This window comes from Phaenicophaeus curvirostris, chromosome 1 (genome assembly GCF_032191515.1).
Source record: "Phaenicophaeus curvirostris isolate KB17595 chromosome 1, BPBGC_Pcur_1.0, whole genome shotgun sequence".
Lineage (NCBI taxonomy): Eukaryota > Metazoa > Chordata > Aves > Cuculiformes > Cuculidae > Phaenicophaeus > Phaenicophaeus curvirostris.
The window spans coordinates 83,349,301-83,369,352 of NC_091392.1; the positions used below are offsets into that span (position 1 = coordinate 83,349,301).

General features: G+C 49.1%; 2 protein-coding genes across 2 annotated transcripts; both read left to right on the forward strand.

The window, feature by feature from the left end:
* Positions 1-1,845: 1,845 nt before the first annotated feature.
* RBP5 (retinol binding protein 5) lies at positions 1,846-3,562 on the forward strand. The gene is made up of 4 exons (XM_069866158.1): positions 1,846-1,993; positions 2,331-2,509; positions 2,975-3,076; positions 3,446-3,562. The coding sequence occupies exons 1-4, from the start codon at positions 1,921-1,923 to the stop codon at positions 3,497-3,499; spliced, it is 408 nt and encodes a 135-aa protein (XP_069722259.1). The 5' UTR covers positions 1,846-1,920; the 3' UTR covers positions 3,500-3,562.
* Positions 3,563-9,095: 5,533 nt separating this feature from the next.
* Positions 9,096-16,953, forward strand: C1R (complement C1r). The gene is made up of 11 exons (XM_069865835.1): positions 9,096-9,163; positions 9,958-10,186; positions 10,401-10,593; positions 10,775-10,918; positions 11,066-11,262; positions 11,741-11,888; positions 11,973-12,094; positions 12,654-12,732; positions 13,151-13,294; positions 15,372-15,446; positions 15,667-16,953. The coding sequence occupies exons 1-11, from the start codon at positions 9,156-9,158 to the stop codon at positions 16,467-16,469; spliced, it is 2,142 nt and encodes a 713-aa protein (XP_069721936.1). The 5' UTR covers positions 9,096-9,155; the 3' UTR covers positions 16,470-16,953.
* Positions 16,954-20,052: the final 3,099 nt, after the last annotated feature.

A 20,052-nucleotide genomic window follows, 5' to 3' on the forward strand; every position in this document is an offset into this window, starting at 1 on the left:
CCAGGGCAAAGGGTGTGAGAACTGGGGGTGTCAGGGCAAGGGACGTGGATATCGGGGGTTCCAGGGCGAGAGGATTGAAGATAATTGGGTGCCAGGGCAAGAGGCATGAGAACTGGGGGGTGCCAGGGTAAAGGTGTGAGGATTGGGGATGCCCGGGCAAGGGACGTGAAGATCAGGGGTGCCAGGGTGAGAGGATGGAGGATAATGGGGAGCCAGGGCAAAGGGCGTGAGAACTGCGGGTGCCAGGGCAAGGGGCGTGGAGATCGGGGGCTCCAGGGTGAGAGGACTGAAAATAATGGGGTGCCAGGGCAAAGGGTGTGAGGACCGGGCGTGCCAGGGTGAGAGGCGTGAAGACCATGGGTTGCCAGGATGAGGGGCATGAGGACGGGGTGCCAGGGAGAGAGGGGCATGAGGATTGGGGGTGCCAGGCCAAGTGACGTGAAGATCAAGGGTTCCAAGGTGAGAGAATTGAAGATAATGGGGTGCCAGGGCAAGAAGCGTGAAGATCATAAGGTGTCAGGGGGAACGGGATGAGGACTGGGGATGCGAGGGTGAGGGGGGGTGAAGATAAGGGGGTGCCAGGCAAGGAGCATGAGGATCAGGGATGCTGTTGCAAGGTGTGTGATGACTGGGAGGTGCTAGGGCAAGAGGTGTTAATATTATGAGGTGCCAGATCGAGGAGCCTGAAGGTCATGGGGTGTCAGGTTGAGAGGCATGAGGACCAGGGGTGCCAGGGCAAGGGGCATTAGGACTGGGTGTGCCATGGTGAGGGGCATGAGGATTGGGAGGTGCTAGGGTGAGGAACGTGAAGATCAGGCGCCATGAGGGCGAGGGGCATGAAGGTTGGGGGTTCCTGGGCAAGAGGCGTGAAGAACTGGCTCATGTTCAGTCGGCTGTTGGTTGACAACTGACTGAGCATGAGGCAGCAGTGTGCCCAGGTGGCCAAGAAGGCCAATGGCATCTTGGCTTGTATCAGAAACAGCATGACCAGCAGGTCCGGGGAGGTTATTCTCCCTCTGTACTCGGCACTGGTGAGACCGCTCCTCGAATCCTGTGTTCAGTTCTGGGCCCTTCACAACAAGAAGGATGTTGAGGCTCTGGAGCGAGTCCAGAGAAGAGCAATGAAGCTGGTGAGTGGGCTGGAGAACAAGTCTTACAAGGAGCACCTGAGAGAGCTGGGGTTGTTTAGCCTGGAGAAGAGAAGGCTGAGGGGAGACCTCATTGCTCTCTACAATTGCCTGAAATGAGGTTGTGGACAGGAGGGAGCTGGGCTCTTCTCCCAAGTGGCAGGGGACAGGACAAGAGGGAATAGCTCAAGCTCCGCCAGGGGAGGTTCAGGCTGGACATTAGGAAAAAAATTTTCTCAGACAGGATCATTGGGCACTGGCAGAGGCTGCCCAGGGAGGTGGTTGAGTCACCTTCCCTGGAGGTGTTTAAGGCACGGGTGGACGAGGTGCTAAGGGGCATGGTTTAGTGATTGATAGGAATGGTTGGACTCGATGATCCGGTGGGTCTTTTCCAACCTGGTGATTCTATGATTCTATGATTCTAAGATCATGGGGTGCCAGGGCGGGGGGCATGAGGACCAAGGGGGCCAGGGCGAGGGGTGTCAGGATCAGGTCCCTCGCGGCGTGGGAAAGGGCCGGCGGAGAGATGAAGGGGGTGGGAGGAGCGGGGGGGGGTGGGGGGGGAGATGCTGTTGCCGCTGGTCGGCAGCCGAGAGTTTAACTCAAGCAGCCGTCGCGGAGGGCGGAGGATGAGGAGGAGACCCGCTGCTCGCACGCCCTGCCCGGGCGAGGCGGGGATGCTGGAGGCAGGGGCCGTCCCGGGCTTGTCCGCGCCCCCCGGGAGAAGGACCCTGCGCCTGCCCCGCTCCCTGCTCTCTCCTCCTCGCCGTCCGACCGGTCTCTCTGCCCCGGGATGCCTCCCAACCTCACCGGCTATTACCGCTTCGTCTCCCAGGAGAACATGGATAATTACCTACGAGCTCTAGGTAACTCCACTCTCCCCATCCCACTCCTTCCTCCTCTCCTGCTCTCTTCTGTTTCCAAAAATTCTTCTTTCCAAAAAGGAGGAAGAAGGGCTTTGGGAACCTTCTGGTCCTGCTGAGGGACATGGTTTAGTGATTGATGGGAATGGTTGGACTCGATGATCCAGTGGGTCCTTTCCAACTTAGTGATTCTGATTCTGTCTGCAACCAACGCTTTTGTGCAGTGGTGGGAGAAGACGTCCCATGGCTCGGTCTCCCTGGGTAAGATCAGGGGAGCTCTGGGGATGCAGCTAGAGGAAGGGCCCAGGTCATCCGCAGGTTTCACCTTCTTATCCTCCAGATATCAACGTGGTTCTGCGAAAACTGGTTTGCCTCCTGAAGCCTGATAAAGAGATCATCCACACAGGAGACCACATGGTCATCCGCACGATCACCTCTCTGCGGGACTATGTTATGGATTTTGACCTGGGAGTCCAGTTTGAGGAAGATCTTGGACCCGTGGATGGACGGAAGTGCCAGGTGAGAAGCCCAAGCAGTGCAGTTTGACAGTGGGCTGGGATGCACTAAAAGTTCAGGGACTTGCTCAGCTTGTGATTCATGAACCAGGTGACAGCCCAGCCCAGCACTAGCATGCCCCTGCAGGTCCAGGAATAAGAGGTTCTATGAGTAAATACCTCATGGTGAAGGCAATGGGCACTGTACAGCCAGAAACCCAGTACTTTGGGATCCAGAGGGTACTATCCTCTGGAGCAAAGTCCTGAAGGAAGTCAGCCCACTTGGCAATACTCTTGTTGCACTTGGAAGCCAGACGGTCATTCACCTCCCACAAAGAGCATCAGTCCCAAAGAGCCACCAGAGACACCAGAGCAGGGAAATGCATTTGAAAATGTGTCCGATGGGAACAGTCAGTGTTGTTGCCGGAAACCTGTATTGCCAGGACCCTCTTGTCTTGGGACCGTGACTTCCTCTCTCCTTTTTTTTCAGACAACTGTCTTCTGGGAGGGGGATCAGCTGGTGTGTGAGCAGCTAGGAGAGAAGAGGAACCGAGGCTGGAGGCACTGGCTGGAGGGGGACCAGCTGCATCTGGTGAGAAGGGGTCCCATGCAGCTCGCTAAATCCCCGTCACAGTTGGCTGCGCGGACACACAGCGTGAGCGCTGCAGGCTCTGAGCCAGTCACACAGCTTCCTTCCAGCTCCAAACTTTAGCCCCGGCTTCTCAGGGGCAGCCGCCACTTGACACAAACATCCTCCTCCAGGGTTTAAAAGTTAACATAGCTCGGCAAAGGCAATGGCCCTGCCCTGCATCTTGACCCGCTGGGGCTTTGGGAGGGTCGGGAAGGACTCACGGCAGCCTGTGAGGCTCCAGCCGGCACCAGGGGGGCAGGGAGGCCTGCGGCGGTGCGGGGAGAAGCAGGGGATCCAGACTAAATTCCCCTTCCACGCTCCTTTCCCCAGCGCATGACGGCTGAAGACGAGGTCTGCGTCCAGGTTTTCCAGAAAGTGAAGTGATGCGGGGGCGGAACGAGTGCAAACCGCCTGGAATTGTAAAAGAAACACGACCAAGTTATCCGAGCAGCGTGTTTTGTTCTGCCTTGGCAGCCGTGGGGCCAGATGGGACCCCTGCGGCTGGGTCTCGAGGTGGGGGATGGGAGGGGACACCGAGGCTCTTGTCGCAATAAGAGAGGGGCAGGATGGGGGTCCCCGCACCCCCCAGCTGCCCCTGGGGTGCAGGGGTTGATGCCCGAGTGGGCAGGGGTGGGACTGCAAGTGCCATCTCTTAGGGTCACAGAGTGGTTTGGGTGGGAAGGGACCTTAAAGCCCATCCAGTTCCGACACCCCTGTGATGGGCAGGGACACCTCCTACTGGATCAGGTTGCTCAAAGCCTCATCCAGCCTGGCCTTGAGCACCTCCAGGGATGGGGCAGCTACGACTTCTCTGGGCGACTGGTTCCAGTGCCTCCCCACCATGACAGGAAAATATTTCTTCCTAAAATCCAGTCTTAATCTCCCCTCTTTCAGCTGAAAGCCATTGCCCCTCATCCTATCCCTGCACACCCTGACAAAGGAGCCCTGAAAGAGTCCTCAGCTTTCCTGTAGGCCCCCTTTAGGTACCCTTGCCCCCTGGGGACTCCGGATTTTTCCCACAATCCTCAAGCAGGGTGGGTAGAAAACAATTTCTCCTTCTGAGGCAAGGAATTTCACGTGACTATGTGAAATCCGAGGGATGGGGTGAGGGAATGGCCCCATGTTCACTGCTCCTGGGAAGGTTGAAATGGTGATTTGTCATTGGTGAGATGGAGTGTCAACTGCAATGTGTTAAAACAAGATTAACGACTAAGATAACTACAAAGACCCTTATCTTCCTGTCACCCAAAGTGGATAACTGCTCAGGGATGGCCAAACTTTAAAATCTCTGGATGGGATTAATTTTACACACCCACCCCCCACCCCCTGGAAATGCAATTAGGTTCCAGGAATAAGGCATGCTTGTCATTTCATGGAAACACCTCTGTGTATAAAGTTCTCTGAAATCACAGCTGGGTAGAAGCATTCTGAGGACAAATCCCAGGTCTTCTCCAGTGCTTCATAAGAAGAATCACTACTTAAAAACCACATTGGTTATTGAGTGTGAATTTCATTGTTTCAAGGTCCCAAGGGTGAAGAAGGCGCAGGCTTTCCTGGTGTAAGAAATCATGGCTACCACCTCTAACCCCCATGCTCCTGGCACTTGTGGCAGTGCTTCCACACAGCCACCATAGCTGCCATGGTTCACAGCTCCTCTTTACAATTGGAGACCAAGGGGCAAAGCCAAAGGAGATGGGATCTCCTGAAAAACCAGACCAGTGCTAAAGACAGAGAATTCACTGAAGATCCTGATGGGATATGTGTGAGCTCACAGAGTTTCTGAAGGAAACTTGTAAGTGCCCCAAACAAGAGGCTGAAGAACAGGGTACTCCGATGTGTAGCTACTGACATCACAGAGAATCAACAAGTAGGTAGATTTTGAAAAGAGAGGCCTTTTTCAAGCTGAGAAAGTTCATTTTCGTCCTCCGGTCCATCTGAAAAGTAGTATTTTCAAAAGAGCTTCTTATCAGGGAACTGAAAAGATGAGTGCTGTGAGAAAAGCATTATTTCAGGATATGTGATACGCAAGGGATCAGGGAGCTAAGTCTGCACCTGTAATGTCAACTTCTGGCCCTTGAGGTCGTTCCAGGCTGCAGCAGCTTGTCATATCCACAGGGTGAGAGTACCACTGCGGGGCACATAATCAGACTCAGTGAGGCATCATAGCCATACCATCCAGCATATCATTTATCTGCTCCATGCAGACCTCCCCATCATTCATTCTATCATAAGGAGCCTCTACATTATCTATGTTGTACCACGAGGTTGCGAAAGGCAGAGCTTTGACTGACAGCGGCTGAGGCTGGTTCAAGTGTTGCCGTCTTCCTACTCCTCCATAAAATGAGAACCCTACTGAGCTGCTTCTGGTCTCCAACACCAAGCTCACCATGTCCAAACTGGTATCTTCCAGACTGTGCGACCAACAATTAATTGACTAATTTCAAGGCCTGAACCTGCACCCTGAACTTTCCTTTTCTGAGCCTGCTTTCTGGTTTGATGATAGACTGCTGTTGCCTTCAGGCATAGGCCAGACTCTTCCACTGGTGTGCCACCCATCCACATAGTTGTCATATAAAGCCTCTGAGGTGGTATGCTGAGTGGATTGCTTCTGGCTGGTAGCCAGCCATCATATATCCATGACAGGCTCTCGTCTTCTGGAAGCATCCTATTGTGCTAGAACCATAGATAGGAATCATACCCAGCTGATGTAGTTCACAGTAACAATATTCATGAGGGATAAATATTACAGCCTCTTCTAGGGCTTCAGACAGTAAACACCAGCACTTTTGTCTTGTGCAGTCACATCATAGGTGAGATGCTGTAGTCAGATAGTGACTTTGCACAACATTATTTATATCACTGAGACGTGAGCCTGCAGAAAGTGAGGATATGGTGGTAAAAGGAGTTAACTCCACCTGGAGGCCAGTTACAAGTGGGGTTCCCCAGGGCTTGGTGCTGGGTCCAGTCCTGTTCAATGTCTTTATCAATGACCTGGATGAAGGTGTTGAGTGCACCCTTAGCAAGTTTGCAGATGACACTAAGCTGGGTGGAAACATGGATCTGCTGGAGGGTAGGGAGGCTCTGCAAAGGGATCTGAACAGGCTGGACCACTGGGCTGAGACCAATGGGATGTGGTTTAACAAGGCCAAATGCCGGGTCCTGCACTTGGGGCACAACAACCCTGTGCAGTGCTACAGACTAGCAGAAGTCTGGCTAGAAAGCTGCCTGGAGGAAAAGGACCTGGGGGTCCTTTTGTGGAGAGGAGGGTTGGTTGACAGCTCATCCTTTCCTTCTCAGTAGATGGAAGGGTCTGCACATTAGCAGATGATCTCCTGGCTTCTGAGGCTGCAGAGAAGGTTTCTTTTCATTGACCTCCTGTAACACACTGTATTCAAGGCAGAAATCTCACTCAATGAGAGAATATTGCCCTCTTTGACAGTGCTGAAGATCTACAGATTCTTTACTTCGCTTTGAAATTGTCTGGATTTATTGTCCAGTCCTCTTGCAACCCAGCTAAGCCAAGCAGGCTGCAAATAGGTGCTAGTTCTGGTCTCCCGTGGTCCTACATGTCTTCTGTGGTCCTATGTGTATTCTACTCTCAAGCACAGACATCCTCCCGAGGAAAAAATGGTACCGAGTATTTCCTGGCTCCTAGGGAGGTGGTTGAGTTACCTAACCTGGAGCTGTTTAAGGGACGGGTGGACGAGGTGCTGAGGAACATGGTTTAGTTTTGATAGGAATGGTTGAACTCGATGGTCTTTTCCAACCTGGTGATTCTATGATTCTAACATAAAGAGGATTGGACAGAGCATGTGAAGCGGAATGCCACCAGTGGGAGCACTGGAGCAGGACTGAGGGCATAGCTGGATTGTCCAAATCAGGCGGGTCTATGGGACATGTGTTAGAGGTGGGCTGCTCCAGTTGGGCATAACCCTAGCTAACCACCTCTGTTTTAACAACTGAAGTACTCGCCTAGAACCCGAGATGATGGTATTGGGGCGAGGGATGGAAATGAAGACATGGGAACATTGCCTTGAAAAGTGTCACAGGGAACTCCCGGTAGTGTCCCTGGGGTTAAGATTCCCTGCCAAGAACACACTGAAATTACCATCTTCCTTACAAATGATCCTTAAATTGCCTCTGTATATCAGTGCTTGGCTAGGGAACACTCTCTTCCCACCGGTGACCTGTTCATAACAACTCTCTTGAAGAGTAGCTTCCAGTGCTTGCCAGCTGCTTTCCGGTTGTGGTTTCTGGGTAAAAGCTTCCTTTCTGGTGGGACAGTAAGCCAGCAGAACCTGCTCTGACATGGCACAGCACAAGAGCAAGCCTGCCCAAGTATGCTCATCACACAGAGGAGATGTTTGGACATCAGCAAGTCCTGGGGTATTGCTGCCTGCTTAATATTAATTCTGATATGTGGGGCCACATGGTGTTATTACAAAAGCACTAATTATATGTCTATGTGAACTTTTTCAGATAAGAATTCAAAGACATTGGATGAGCAGGTTCTCTAGTCTTCAATGTACTTTCATAAATATACCAAAGAAACATCCTTTGCTCTTTTTAACACCATTTTCATCTTCATTCATCATGTTTTTGTAGCTGTGGATTATTTCGTATGATTTCAATGCAAGAAACTTGTTAATTTCTTTGAAACCACCCATAATTCTAAGAGAAAACACAAAGACAGTGTTTACCTATTATACCAAAGTCGGAAAGCCAAGAAATTTTACACTTTACTAAGCTGGTGGCACACAATACATGTTTTGGGCACTGTGGTGATAAAAGCCTGAAATGTGTTTGCAAGTTGCTATCTTTTCTTATTTCCTTGTTAAATAATGAATACTTTATGCATCTGTTTTGTTTCTCCTAAAAATGCTTGCAGAACAATCAGCAAGAAAGGCTCTTGAAAAGGGATTTGACTTCAGAATGCTTAATTGTAATTAATTTTAAGTCTAATTTATTAATTAATTTTATTCATATGTATTTAACTCAAATGTCCGAAGTTTCTTGCTTTTTTTGAAGAAGCTCTCAGCTTCCATCTCAAAAAACCCGAAGCGCTTGTCAGCAACCGGAACAGAGACAACCTGGCTGCTTTGACACTTTGAATTTTTTTTTTAAGTTTAAATTAATTTGTTATGACTAAAATTTCTGGTCTTCAGCAGAAGAATGCCCAGAAAGACTGGGGGAGGCTTTCCAGGAGGACACCTCTCAGGAGGCACAACTCAGAGCAACTGCTGGATTGCAGGTCAGACCCTAGGAATGGTCTCTAGCAATCGCTTTCTTGCCTTCTATCCCACCATCTCACATACTGTGTTCAGCTTGGGCCCCTCAGTACGAGAAGGACATTAAGACACTGGGTTGTGTCCAGAGAAGGGCAACAAAGCTGGTAAAGGGGCTGGAGAACAAGCATTACAAGGAGCGGCTGAGGGCACTGGTGAGACCGCTCCTTGAATCCTGTGTTCAGTTCTGGGTCCCTCACCACAAGAAGGATGTTGAGGCTTTGGAGCGAGTCCAGAGAAGAGCAACGAAGCTGGTGTACGAGGAGCGGCTGAGAGAGCTGGGGTTTAGTCTTGAGAAGAGGAGGCTGAGGGGAGACCTCATTGCTCTCTATATCTACCTGAAAGGAGGTTGTGGAGAGGAGGGAGCTGGCCTCTTCTCCCAAGTGACAGGGGACAGGACAAGAGGGAATGGCCTCAAGCTCCGCCAGGGGAGGTTTAGGCTGAACATCAGGAAAAAAGTTTTCACAGAAAGGGTCATTGGGCACTGGCACAAGCTGCCCAGGGAGGTGGTGGGGTCCCCATCCCCGGAGGGGTTTAGAAGACGGGTAGGTGAGGTGCTCAGGGATCTGGTTTAGCAGTGGGCAGGTCCGGCTGGACTCGATGATCCCGAAGGCGTTTTCCCTCCGTCCCACGGGCTGTGCCCGGCCGGGCCCGCATCCCCCGGGCGGCAGAGGGCAGCAGGCAGCCGGGATTGGGGATTGGGCTTCTCTCCGCCTCTCCCCGCCGGCCGGGGCTGCGGGAGGACGGGCGAGCGCATGGACCTGTGAGTGGGGCGGTGGGGAGGGGACAGGGCTCAGAGCCCCCGGGGGAGCGGGGTGGGGACAAGGGGCTGCGGTCATGCTCGGGGTCCCCCCTATTATAGCTGTGCTTGGAATGGAAGGCAGAGAAGGATCCTGCAAGGATCTTCCTGGCTGATGTTTTCCGTGAGGTCTGGGCAATGAGGTTGCTTGGGAGGAGCAGCGATCGTCCCGGTGAAGAGAGGGGGGACGAAAAAAAAACAACGAGAGGGACAGCTTTTGGAGGAGAGGGATCGAGGTGGGGCTGGGCAGAGGGCTGCGGGGTTGCTTCTCGGCAGGACTGAGCTTCAGACCCTCGCCTGGCCCAGAGCCAAAGGGACCCAGCATTTTCCAGGTTCTAAGGGACCCAGGCCCGTCAGTGCTGAGAACAAGCGGACAATGCTCAGGGAATCATAGAAGAGTGGTTTGGGTTGGAAGGGAGTTTAAAGACCCTCCAGTTCCAACCCCCCTGCCATGGGCAGGGACACGTCCCGCTGGATCAGGCTGCCCCATCCACCCGTGTCTATTCAAACTGCCTCTCGAGTTCAGGAGTCTCTTAGGCTGGGTCTCAGTGCCTTCTTGCTGGAACCTGGGTAGTGCTGTTGTCTTCCTTTCAGCTGTCCTCCTGGTTCCTGAGCGATCCAAGCCAGAAGCTCAACCTGCAGCTAGGCCTCCCGTGTTTGGATTCCGTTAGATAGTGAACAAGTCGCTTGTGAAGCCTCCCCTGATTTTGAGTGACTTAATGTTGTGCAATATCATAGTTTACTTGCCATATTCACAGGCACGTTCCTTGTCTCCTGTGGGCCTGCCTCTTTTTTGGAGTGATCAGTTCCAGTTCAGTCCCAAGAAAGCTTTTTGGGGAGATCAGATCCCCCGGTTATCCCAAACCGTATCCCAACAATAACATCAGCACCTGGGATATCCACGTCCCAAAAGGCTACGTGGTGAAGCTGACCTTCAGATATTTTGACCTGGAGCCATCCGAGTCCTGCTTCTATGACTATGTTAAGGTACGTGCATAGATACCTGGGCCAAGAGAGTGGCTGGAGAGGGGAATGAAGTGGCCAACCCCTGCCATAGCTGTGCATTCACCAGGCTTCCTCTCGTGCTTCCTACAAAGGAAAAGGAAGGAATTAAAGATGGAAATGGGTGGAGCAGGTGCTCATGGTTGGGTAATAGTGATGCATGGAGCAGGCTACAGTGATTTCCCCTTAACCTTAACAGATCAAAGCAGACAAGAAGAACCTGGGCCGATACTGTGGCCAGCTTGGGTTAACCACAGGCAATCACCCAGGAAGAAAGGAATTTGTATCTAAGGGGAACAGGATGCACCTGGAATTTCATTCTGATTTCTCCAATGAAGACAATGGCACAGTGATTCCTTACAGGGGCTTCCTTGCCTATTACCAAGCTGTGGGTGAGTAGGCAATACCCTCAGCATGCAGAAAGAAACCTGTGTGGGTCCAACTAATTTTCATCCTTGTCACAGTAATAAAGAGAAGCTGTAAGCAAGGATATGGATCTCTATGTACTTTCAGTGTACAGCGGAGAGTTTTAACACTTTCCTCCCCTTGTCCCTGTATCTCCTGTGTCTTCAGATCTTGATGAATGTGACCCTAACAATGCTGCTGAGGAAGATGAAAAGCCTGGGTGCCAGCACTTCTGCCACAACTATGTGGGTGGCTACTTCTGTTCTTGCCGGACTGGCTACCGGCTTCAGACTGACCACCATTCCTGCAAAGGTAAATTGAAATTTCAGAAGATCAGAGGGTTCCAGGGAAGGAACCCTTCAGTTGGAAAGGGTGGGAGACCTGGCTTAAAGAGCAATTGACAGGACTGAAGAAGACAAAGGTCCACAATGTGACCTCTGCTTTCTCCCTCTATACAAGTGGAATGCAGCAGTGAGTTGTTCACGGAGGCGTCTGGGTACCTGAGCAGCCCTGAGTATCCGCAGCCCTATCCTGAAGACCTGCGGTGTAACTACAGCATCCGTCTGCAAAAAGGCCTGTCTATCTTTCTTAAGTTCTTGGAACCCTTTGAGATTGACGAACACCAGCAAGTCCGCTGTCCTTATGACCAGCTCAAGGTACTGGAGATTAGCAAACCTACTTCCAACCCTGCTACCAGACCTGGACAGGAATTGTAGGGACATCACTATTCAGATGAGAAATTTGGGATCTGTACAAGGAGAATGCCCCAGCATGAAGAGCTGAGCTCTTCTCTTGTTCCTCCCACAGTGTGCTTAATTACCATTGTCCTGAGGCCAGAGGCTCTGGATCACTGGCCACTCACTCTGAATGGAGACAGAAAATTTGTCCTTCTTCCAGTTATAGCTTTCATTGATTTAATCTCAGGATTTGAAGGGGTTGACAGGTCTACTACCCATGATAAAGGAGAAGCAGAGCTTGTGGTAGGTCAGACCTGTGTTCTGATCTGTCAATCAGACAACCATCCCTGTCTGTTGTTATAGAGGCTGTAGCAGACTTGGTCTGGATTGAAACAGGGATACTGGGGCGGAGAGGCATGTGTGTTTCTGTTCCTGTGATACATGTTTTCCTCATCAGATCCAAGTACGAGGGAGAGAAATTGGTGAATTCTGTGGCAAGGAATCACCTGGCAGCATTGAAACCAACAGCAATGAGGTGGACATACTCTTCCTCACTGATGAGTCTGGGTTCAGCCGTGGCTGGAAGATCCACTACACCTCAGAGAGTAAGACATTTCTTTCCCAGAGGCTGCTACAAGTTATCTCTATAATTTGTTAATACCCACTTACTTTGTCCCATTCTCTAACAGGAATACGGTGCCCACAGCCTGTCCCGCGGGATCAGTTTACCATCATCAGAGACCTACAGCGTGTGTATCAATTTCAGGACTATTTTGTTGTCAGCTGCAAGACTGGGTATAACTTGATGGAGGTGAGATTCCTTCTCCGCTCCCATTTGGCCATATTCTGGCTTCTGTCAACTGTCAGTAAAGCATTCTTAGGAGATTTCACTCCAGGCAACCTCTTGCAATTTCTGTTTCTTCCTTGCTTCTATTGGCTTTCTTCCAATGTTTTCTCCCAGCTCCTTTCCTTAAGCAGTTACTGTTTCGCAAAGCCCTGGTAGAAGATGAGAGACAAAGGTCCCAGGAAATACTGGTACACAAGAATATCTCTTTGGAATGATCTGACAACAGACTTGATGTTACATGCCTCCTGTGCTATCCTCTTGCCCGGACCAGGTAGCACCCCAGCCTTGTTTTGTGATTGGTGGCTGCTGATATCTTGGCCTGTTATGAAGAATTTGTAACCTATGGCAAACACAAGAGAGTGGAAAAGCGGCAAAGGGAGAGGAGAGCAGCTGGAATGGACTGCAGAGAGGGGCAACTATTGGACAGCAGCGGAAAGATGGGGAAATAGAATGATATGTTAATGTGGGGAAGGGAATGTAAGGCTTTGTACAACTGAAAGTGATGTTTTTCTTTCCCACACAGGGCAATCAAAAGCTGCTGTCCTTCACGGCTGTCTGCCAGGCTGATGGGACATGGCATAAATCCATGCCCCGATGTGAAAGTGAGTGATCTGAGAGCAGGAATTATGCCCCCTGTTGTGGCTTTCCCTTTCCAAGAACATGGGGATTTCAGCTTCCATGACACAATTTGTCGGTGGCCATAGACTCATGGACATGCTGGTTGGAAGGACCTCTGGAGGGCCACTGTTGACTCTCATTCATTTTTCCACTTGCAAAAACTTAAATGTTTTTCCTCCCAAACTAAAAATGCATAAAATAGCACTTAAAAGTTGCTATAATGTTGTAACATGTAAAAGCAAAAGATCCCAGTACAGGATTCATTTTGGAACAACCACTCTCTGCCCTCTTTACTAATTGTTCTTTGCCGCCCTTGATGTCATGGCCACAATCCAAGTCAAGCCTAAACCTGCAAGCAGCAAGGCTGTCTTTGATTCACTTTTTAAAAAATGTTTTTTGTAGTTGTGAACTGTGGCAACCCTACAAACCTGACCAATGGGGCCTTCAGCTATGTTGACGCACCTGCAAACAACAACTACCAGTCAGTGATCACATACCGATGCAATGAGCCGTATTATCACATTGTCACTGGAACACATGGTGGTGGTGAGTCCTAATCCCACACAGACACTGAAATCTGTGCATGAAAACCCCTCTCAGGTTTTCAGTTAGACTTGCCTTGGCTCCCCAGGCTTAGGCCTTGTGATTTGTTCCTGTTGAAAACTCCAGTCTTTCCTTGGCTCTACAGCATAGCTCCTGAGGCTTGTTGTTTCAACCTCTTCCCACCCTGTTTCATTCCCAGAGTCCGTCACATCCCTCCTTCACATTTTCCTTAACTTCTGCACAAGGTCTTATTCTGTCACCTGCAGTCATGATTTATTCTTCGCTAGTGGCTTTCATTCTTGCATTGAAATTTGAGGCATGGTGTCTGGGAATCACCACAACTCTGAAACCTCATCATAGAATCATAGAATGGTTTGAGTTGGAAGGGACCTTAAAGATCATCCAGTTCCAACCAATGGGCAGGGACACCTCCCACTGGATCAGGCTGCCCAAGGCCAGATCCAACCTGGCCTTGAACACCTCCAGGGATGGGGCAGCCACAACTTCTCTGGGCAACCTGTGCCAGGGCCTCACCGCCCTCATAGTGAAGAAATTCCTCCTTATTGTCTAGTCTGAATCTGCCCCTCTCCAGTTTATACCCATTGCCCCTTGTCCTATCACTACAAGCCTTTGTACAGAAGTCCCTCCCTGGCTTTCTTGCAGGCCCCTTTCACCATAGCAATCTGATTTGCTATGGCTACAAATAAATACACTCACACTTCACTCCAGTGGTGTTTGCCTCTTTGGAATACTGTCCAACAGCAGAGACATCTAAGGGCTAAATAATATATATGCAGAAAAATCTGTGTAGCAGATCAGAAAAATTAGGACAGCATTCAAAATCATTCACATGCCTTCTTTTTGTACCTGCAATATGATTTGATGACAGGGAAACTTTGCTTACAAGAACAGCATAAGAATTTCATTATTTCCTTGCCTTGGCTCAAAAATGCAGATTTTTAAGGTGAATGAATCCTGGATATTGTTGCTCACATGGACCTGTTGTGCAGCTTGCCTGAGAGAGCTGACATGCACTGGGGCCAGGAGCAAGCAGCTAAGGAATTCTTTAAGTCAGTACTAATGTTGAATTTGATTATTATTGCCTCTGCCTTTAATTCCTTCCTAAAGAGTCAGAGCTCAGTCTAACCAGGAAAAAAAAAAATCAGAAGCCAGTAAATATCAGCACCAGCCAAATACTGATGGGGAGTGACTGTGATTTAGTTGATTCTGAAAGAGGACAGCAAATAGGGTTTTTTGGAAGCATTTAATACATTGTAAGATAAATTGTATATAAATTAATTTCAGTCTCCAGCATAAACTTCCTGAGAAAGGCAAGAATGTTGGAGGTAATGGAGTTTGTGTTGAGAAGTGGTATGCAAGTTAGCCAACCTGCAATATAGCCTCAGAGATAGACACCGAGCACGTACAGTAATTGACTCAGGTTTTTCTGGAACAAACCGCTTTGTCCAACTCTGCAAACTACAGAGAGCAGAAACGTAAATCTAAAATCCCTTCTTTGGGCTAAATAAGGTCAAACAGGGCTCTAAGCATGTGAGCTAAGTAAAGTTAAGACTTCATTTGGATGGCTCTTAGGCTTTTCTTCCACAGAAGCAGTGCTTGTACTTTACTGGTCATCTGGAACTGAGGTGCTTTGAGGTGTAGATGCTATTGCAGATGGAGACATTCCAGACTGTTCTGCACTCCAGGGAAAGCGTGCCTTTGGAGTGGAAGGGCCAAGTGCAGAATATGGGATGTCTTGGAGAGAGGAACGCCTTGAAAATACTCTGCTCTGCACTGCTCTCCCTCCCTACCTCTCCCCTCCCCTCCCCTCCCCTCCCCTCCCCTCCCCTCCCCTCCCCTCCCCTCCCCTCCCCTCCCCTCCCCTCCCCTCCCCTCCCCTCCCCTCCCCTCCCCTCCCCTCCCCTCCCTTCCCCTCCCCTCCCCTCCCCTCCCCTCCCCTCTCCCCTCCCCTCCCCTCTCCCCTCCCCTCCCCTCCCCTCCCCTCCCCTCTCCTCTCCTCTCCTCTCCTCTCCTCTCCTCTCCCCTCCCCATTCTCATTCACTTCTGTTGCATCCCACAGACAGGTTCACCTGCTCTGCTGAGGGAACCTGGGTGGGTGAAGACAGCCAGGTGAGGATTCCTGTCTGCTTACCAGGTCAGTAAAACCTTCTCACTTTATCTGGTGTTTACCGATTACATGCTTACAAAGCTGGGACAACATGCAGGGAGGGGAATGAGGATAACAATGTCAGTGAGGGAGGACAGGGAAATCTATGCAGGAAGGCAAAAATAAGGTGAAAGAGTGATGGTGTAGGAAAGAGGGGGACAAGCCAGAGCAACATAGGTTGTCATGATCTCCTTGTGTTTCTCCACAGTCTGTGGGAAGCCGGTGAAGCCCATTACTGAAGTCCAGCGGATCTTGGGCGGCAAATCAGCAAGGAGAGGCAATTTCCCTTGGCAAGCTCTGACAGGGATCCATGGACGAGGAGGTGGTGCGCTCCTGGGTGATCGCTGGATCCTGACTGCTGCCCACACCATCTTCCCCAAAGGGGCAGGAGGGGACAATGCAAGCCTGGAGGAGCTAGCAGAGGATGCTAACGTATTCCTCGGCCACACCAAGGTGGAAGAGCTCTACAAGATGGGTAACCACCCTGTACATAGAATCTTCATCCATCCAGATTACAACCCTAAAGATGAGCACAACTTCAATGGGGACATAGCCCTGCTGGAGCTGAAACACCCGGTAACCCTGGGCCCTACAGTACAGCCCATCTGTCTCCCAGATGCTACCAACACTACGTTCTACATGGATGGGCACGTAGGCTACGTGAGTGGCTTTGGTGTGGAAAAAAACTTTATTTCAAATGATTTGAAGTATGTGAGCCTACCAGCAATTGCTCGAGAGGAGTGTCAGAGGTGGCTGAACACTAAGAAGAGAGATATACCTATGGTTTTCTCTGAGAACATGTTCTGTGCTGGCTTCCTCACGGTCAAACGGGATACCTGCCAGGGGGACAGTGGGAGTGTCATCACAGTGTTAGATAGAGAAAGTGGTCGCTGGGTGGCTACTGGTATTGTTTCTTGGGGTATTGGGTGTGCTGAAGGTTATGGCTTCTACACCAAGATCCTCAACTACGTGGATTGGATCAAAGGGATAATAAGGGAAGACGGGCTGTAAATGTTGCTATCCTACTAGCTGAAGAATCACTAATAGCATATAAATTTCCAGACACAGCAAATCATATCTAAAGCTTTAGATGATGTCCCAAAGGCTTTTCAAACACATGGGCCATGTAACCTTCTTCATGAGCACTTCTGAAAGCCACCATATGGTTTGATGGCGGTACCATCAAAACTTACCAAAGCTGCTGTACCATTAGCAGTGCGTGGAACACCTTTGTGGATGTTTTCATACTTCCAAATCGTATTACTGGATGAAGCCTTAATAATATCAGAAAATCTCATGACAGCAAATGTGTTATTGTTTGAATGGCTGATGATACCATTAGACTACTGCAGACTACTTTTGTACTCTGTGATGTGGGAAGCTTGCAGGGCAACAGACTTTCTTGCAGGATGTGGTACTTTGTGCCGAGTACAGTGTGTGTATGCCCGTTGCCATCAATAAGGTTCCATGAATATTAAAATCATTGCTGGAGAAACCGGGTGTGTTATGTTTTTCTGTCTTCGTTTTTAACAACGATTAAATATTCCACATCTCTGAAAGCAACTTATAGACTTCATGTAGGGATTGCTTTACCTACCACTAAAGTGTTTCTGCTTCTGCAACGGCACATGGCAGTTTCTCACCTGTCACAAAACTACCATTAGATTACCAGCCTGAAACTCCAAGTGGCTTCAAGGGAGGCAAAAATAAGTTATCTGTGTGATGTCACATTCAAAAGACGGGGAAGACAACAACCAAGCTCATGAAGAGAAGAGCCCAGGCACCTTTACTGATCAGAATTTGAGGATGGATTTTTTTTTTTTTATGCCCTATGAAATAGAGCTCTGACTGCAGGACAGCAGCTCTAAAATGATGCTGACCCCTCTTGTGTTGTGGGTGTTCTCTGGAATTGTCTCTTCACTAGTTTTGCTGCTGCAGAACAACCTATTTATGAGTCACTGAGAGAACTGAAGTCTGCAAGATCTTGACAGGAGAACTCTGGGTGTAAGGTCACAGTTGTCTTCTCACACTGTTTGCTGTGGGATCCAGCTCCAGGTCTTCTCAGGTGTCATTATCTCTCATTTGCTTTTGAGGTAATATACCCTGGGGAGTGGTATGTAAAACTGCACATCTGATATCAATTCATCCATGGTCTTCAGGGGTCAAGATTCTGTTCATGTTTCTGATTTGTATGGGCAAGAGTAAAGTATGAAAAGTGACAAGAGCATGGGAAAACACGGAGTCCAGTTGCACAGAAGCAATGGATAAAATCTGATCTTGGGGAGGGAAGGGAGAATGAGGCATATGCTGCTGGGCATATTCCAGATGAGCAGGGAAATTTTGGGATGTTCAGTGAGTACAGGTTACAAGAACGACAAAATATCCAACTCTTCAGACCTTGTGAAACTTAGAAAAAAATACTGAGAAGCCATCTTAAAGCACCTCCAGCTTTCCAGGAGACTAGGGAGCTTTGGGAAGCAGAGGCATGGAGAACAGATGATTTGCCCAAAATCCCTATAGCAATCTGTGACATTCCTAGGAACAGCAATCCCAGCTAAGTAACTATCTTTCCTGTCTCCTACTTCTAGACCATTCAGCCACACTTCTGTGTCTCTTCTGCTCTCCTGAATTGATTTCCTTTCCTTTTTCCAGAAAGACTGGAGTTAATCACCAAGCTACCCATGTGACACTGGTTGCTTGAGTGTCTTTGTGGTCCCAGAAGCAAAGGAAATGTCTTAGTTTAGTTTGAAGGTCAATTTTTCAGCACTTAAAATGGATTCATTTCCCCCAAATTGTCTTTGTGAGCTATTTCTGCTGCTGAAGTATTCATCACATACCAAAGCAGGAGCTTCCTAATAGCCAAACATACCAGTCTGTAAGATTTCCAGTAGCTTTTGCTCATGATTACCCCAGATGTTTGGGCATTTTTGTATGACTGATGAAATTCTAATACCTATGATGAAGTCATAGAAGTTATATAGGTGTTGCAATAGCACCACTGCATCATTTTTGTTTATTTGTCAGTACATAGCCACCTCTTTGCAAAAGTGGAACATGGACTAAGATTGCAGCCTGGACTACCAGGAATGCGCACTTCCCTTTTGCACTCCAAAAGATGAAAGCTGAGATGAGTCCACCTACATAGCAACAAGAAGGAACGACTATAAAACTTCACATTAGATTAAAGTTGTCATATACAGCCATGGAAGTAAAAAGCATTCAACATCCTGTGGGTCACAGTTCCTCAGGAATGTAGTATCAGATCCTCCGTTACTAACCCAACAATGGAATAACCTTTTGCTTGTTACACAAAACTGAAGGTGCTTGAGCCAGTGCAGGAATGGATATGAAATCACCCAAGAATCATAGAATCACCAGGTTGGAAGAGACCCACCGGATCATCAAGTCCAACCATTCCTATCAAACACTAAACCGTGTCCCTCAGCACCTCGTCCACCCGTCCCTTAAACACCTCCAGGGAAGGTGACTCAGCCACCTCCCTGGGCAGCCTCTGCCAGTGCCCAATGACCCTTTCCATGAAAAAAATTTTCCTAATGTTCAGCCTAAACCTCCCCTGGTGGAGCTTGAGGCCATTCTCTCTTGTCCTGTCCCCTGTCACTTTGGAGAAAAGGCCATCACCCTCCACTCCACAACCTACTTTTAGGTAGTTGTAGAGAGCAATAAGGTCTCCCCTCAGCCTCCTCTTCTCCAGGCTAAACAACCCCAGCTCACTCAGCCATTCCTCATAAAGCCTGTACATACCCTCCTCACCATTTCCTAGAACAGAAAAACTGTCAGAAAAACTTAGGCTGGAAAAGGAGATCTCTAGTCCAACCCGTTCCTGACAGCAGGACTAGCACGACAGCTTCAGGGTCTTGCCTGGGCAAGTTATGATGTCTGCTAATGGAGATCCCCGGTTTTTCATGACACTCGTTTAACAGCTGACCTACAACCTGGGGAAAAGCTCACTGGAAACCTCCTTATTCTAATCTGTGCCTGTTGTCTCTTGTCCTGTCACCTTTCACTTTTCTGAAGACTCTTGCTCTGTGTACTCTCTAGACCTACTTTAGGTGTCTGATTACAGCAGTTAGATCCCCCTCTTAGCTTTCTTCTTTTCAAGCTTAACAAGCCCAGCTTCCTCTGCTTTGTCTTCATATGCCATTTGCACCAGTTCCCCGACCGTCTTTAGCGGAAAGATATCTGTGAGTGATACCAGGCTTTATGGAGCAGAAGACACGCTAATGCATGCCAGTTAATCTTCTCCCACAGCACTACCTTCCGTGAATCATGCAAACTTTATTTTTTATTTAACATGATAAAGTTTGAAAAATGAAGCCCTGAGGGCAGGTGAACAAAAGGATTTTGAAGATGAATCTTCTGCTCAGCTTTATTCAGAATTCTGAAGTTCTCATTGCTGGTAATGATTGCTCAATGAGATGCAACCCTCTCAGAAGAACTTTATAAGGACTCTTAGGTAGAGAGGCAAGGTAGCACAAATTACAGCTTGACAAAAGCTGGCAGTGTAGTGGGTGAAAATGTGACTAGACCCTTGATTTGGGGAGTTTCAAGAAGAACTAGGTCTAGACTGAGAAGG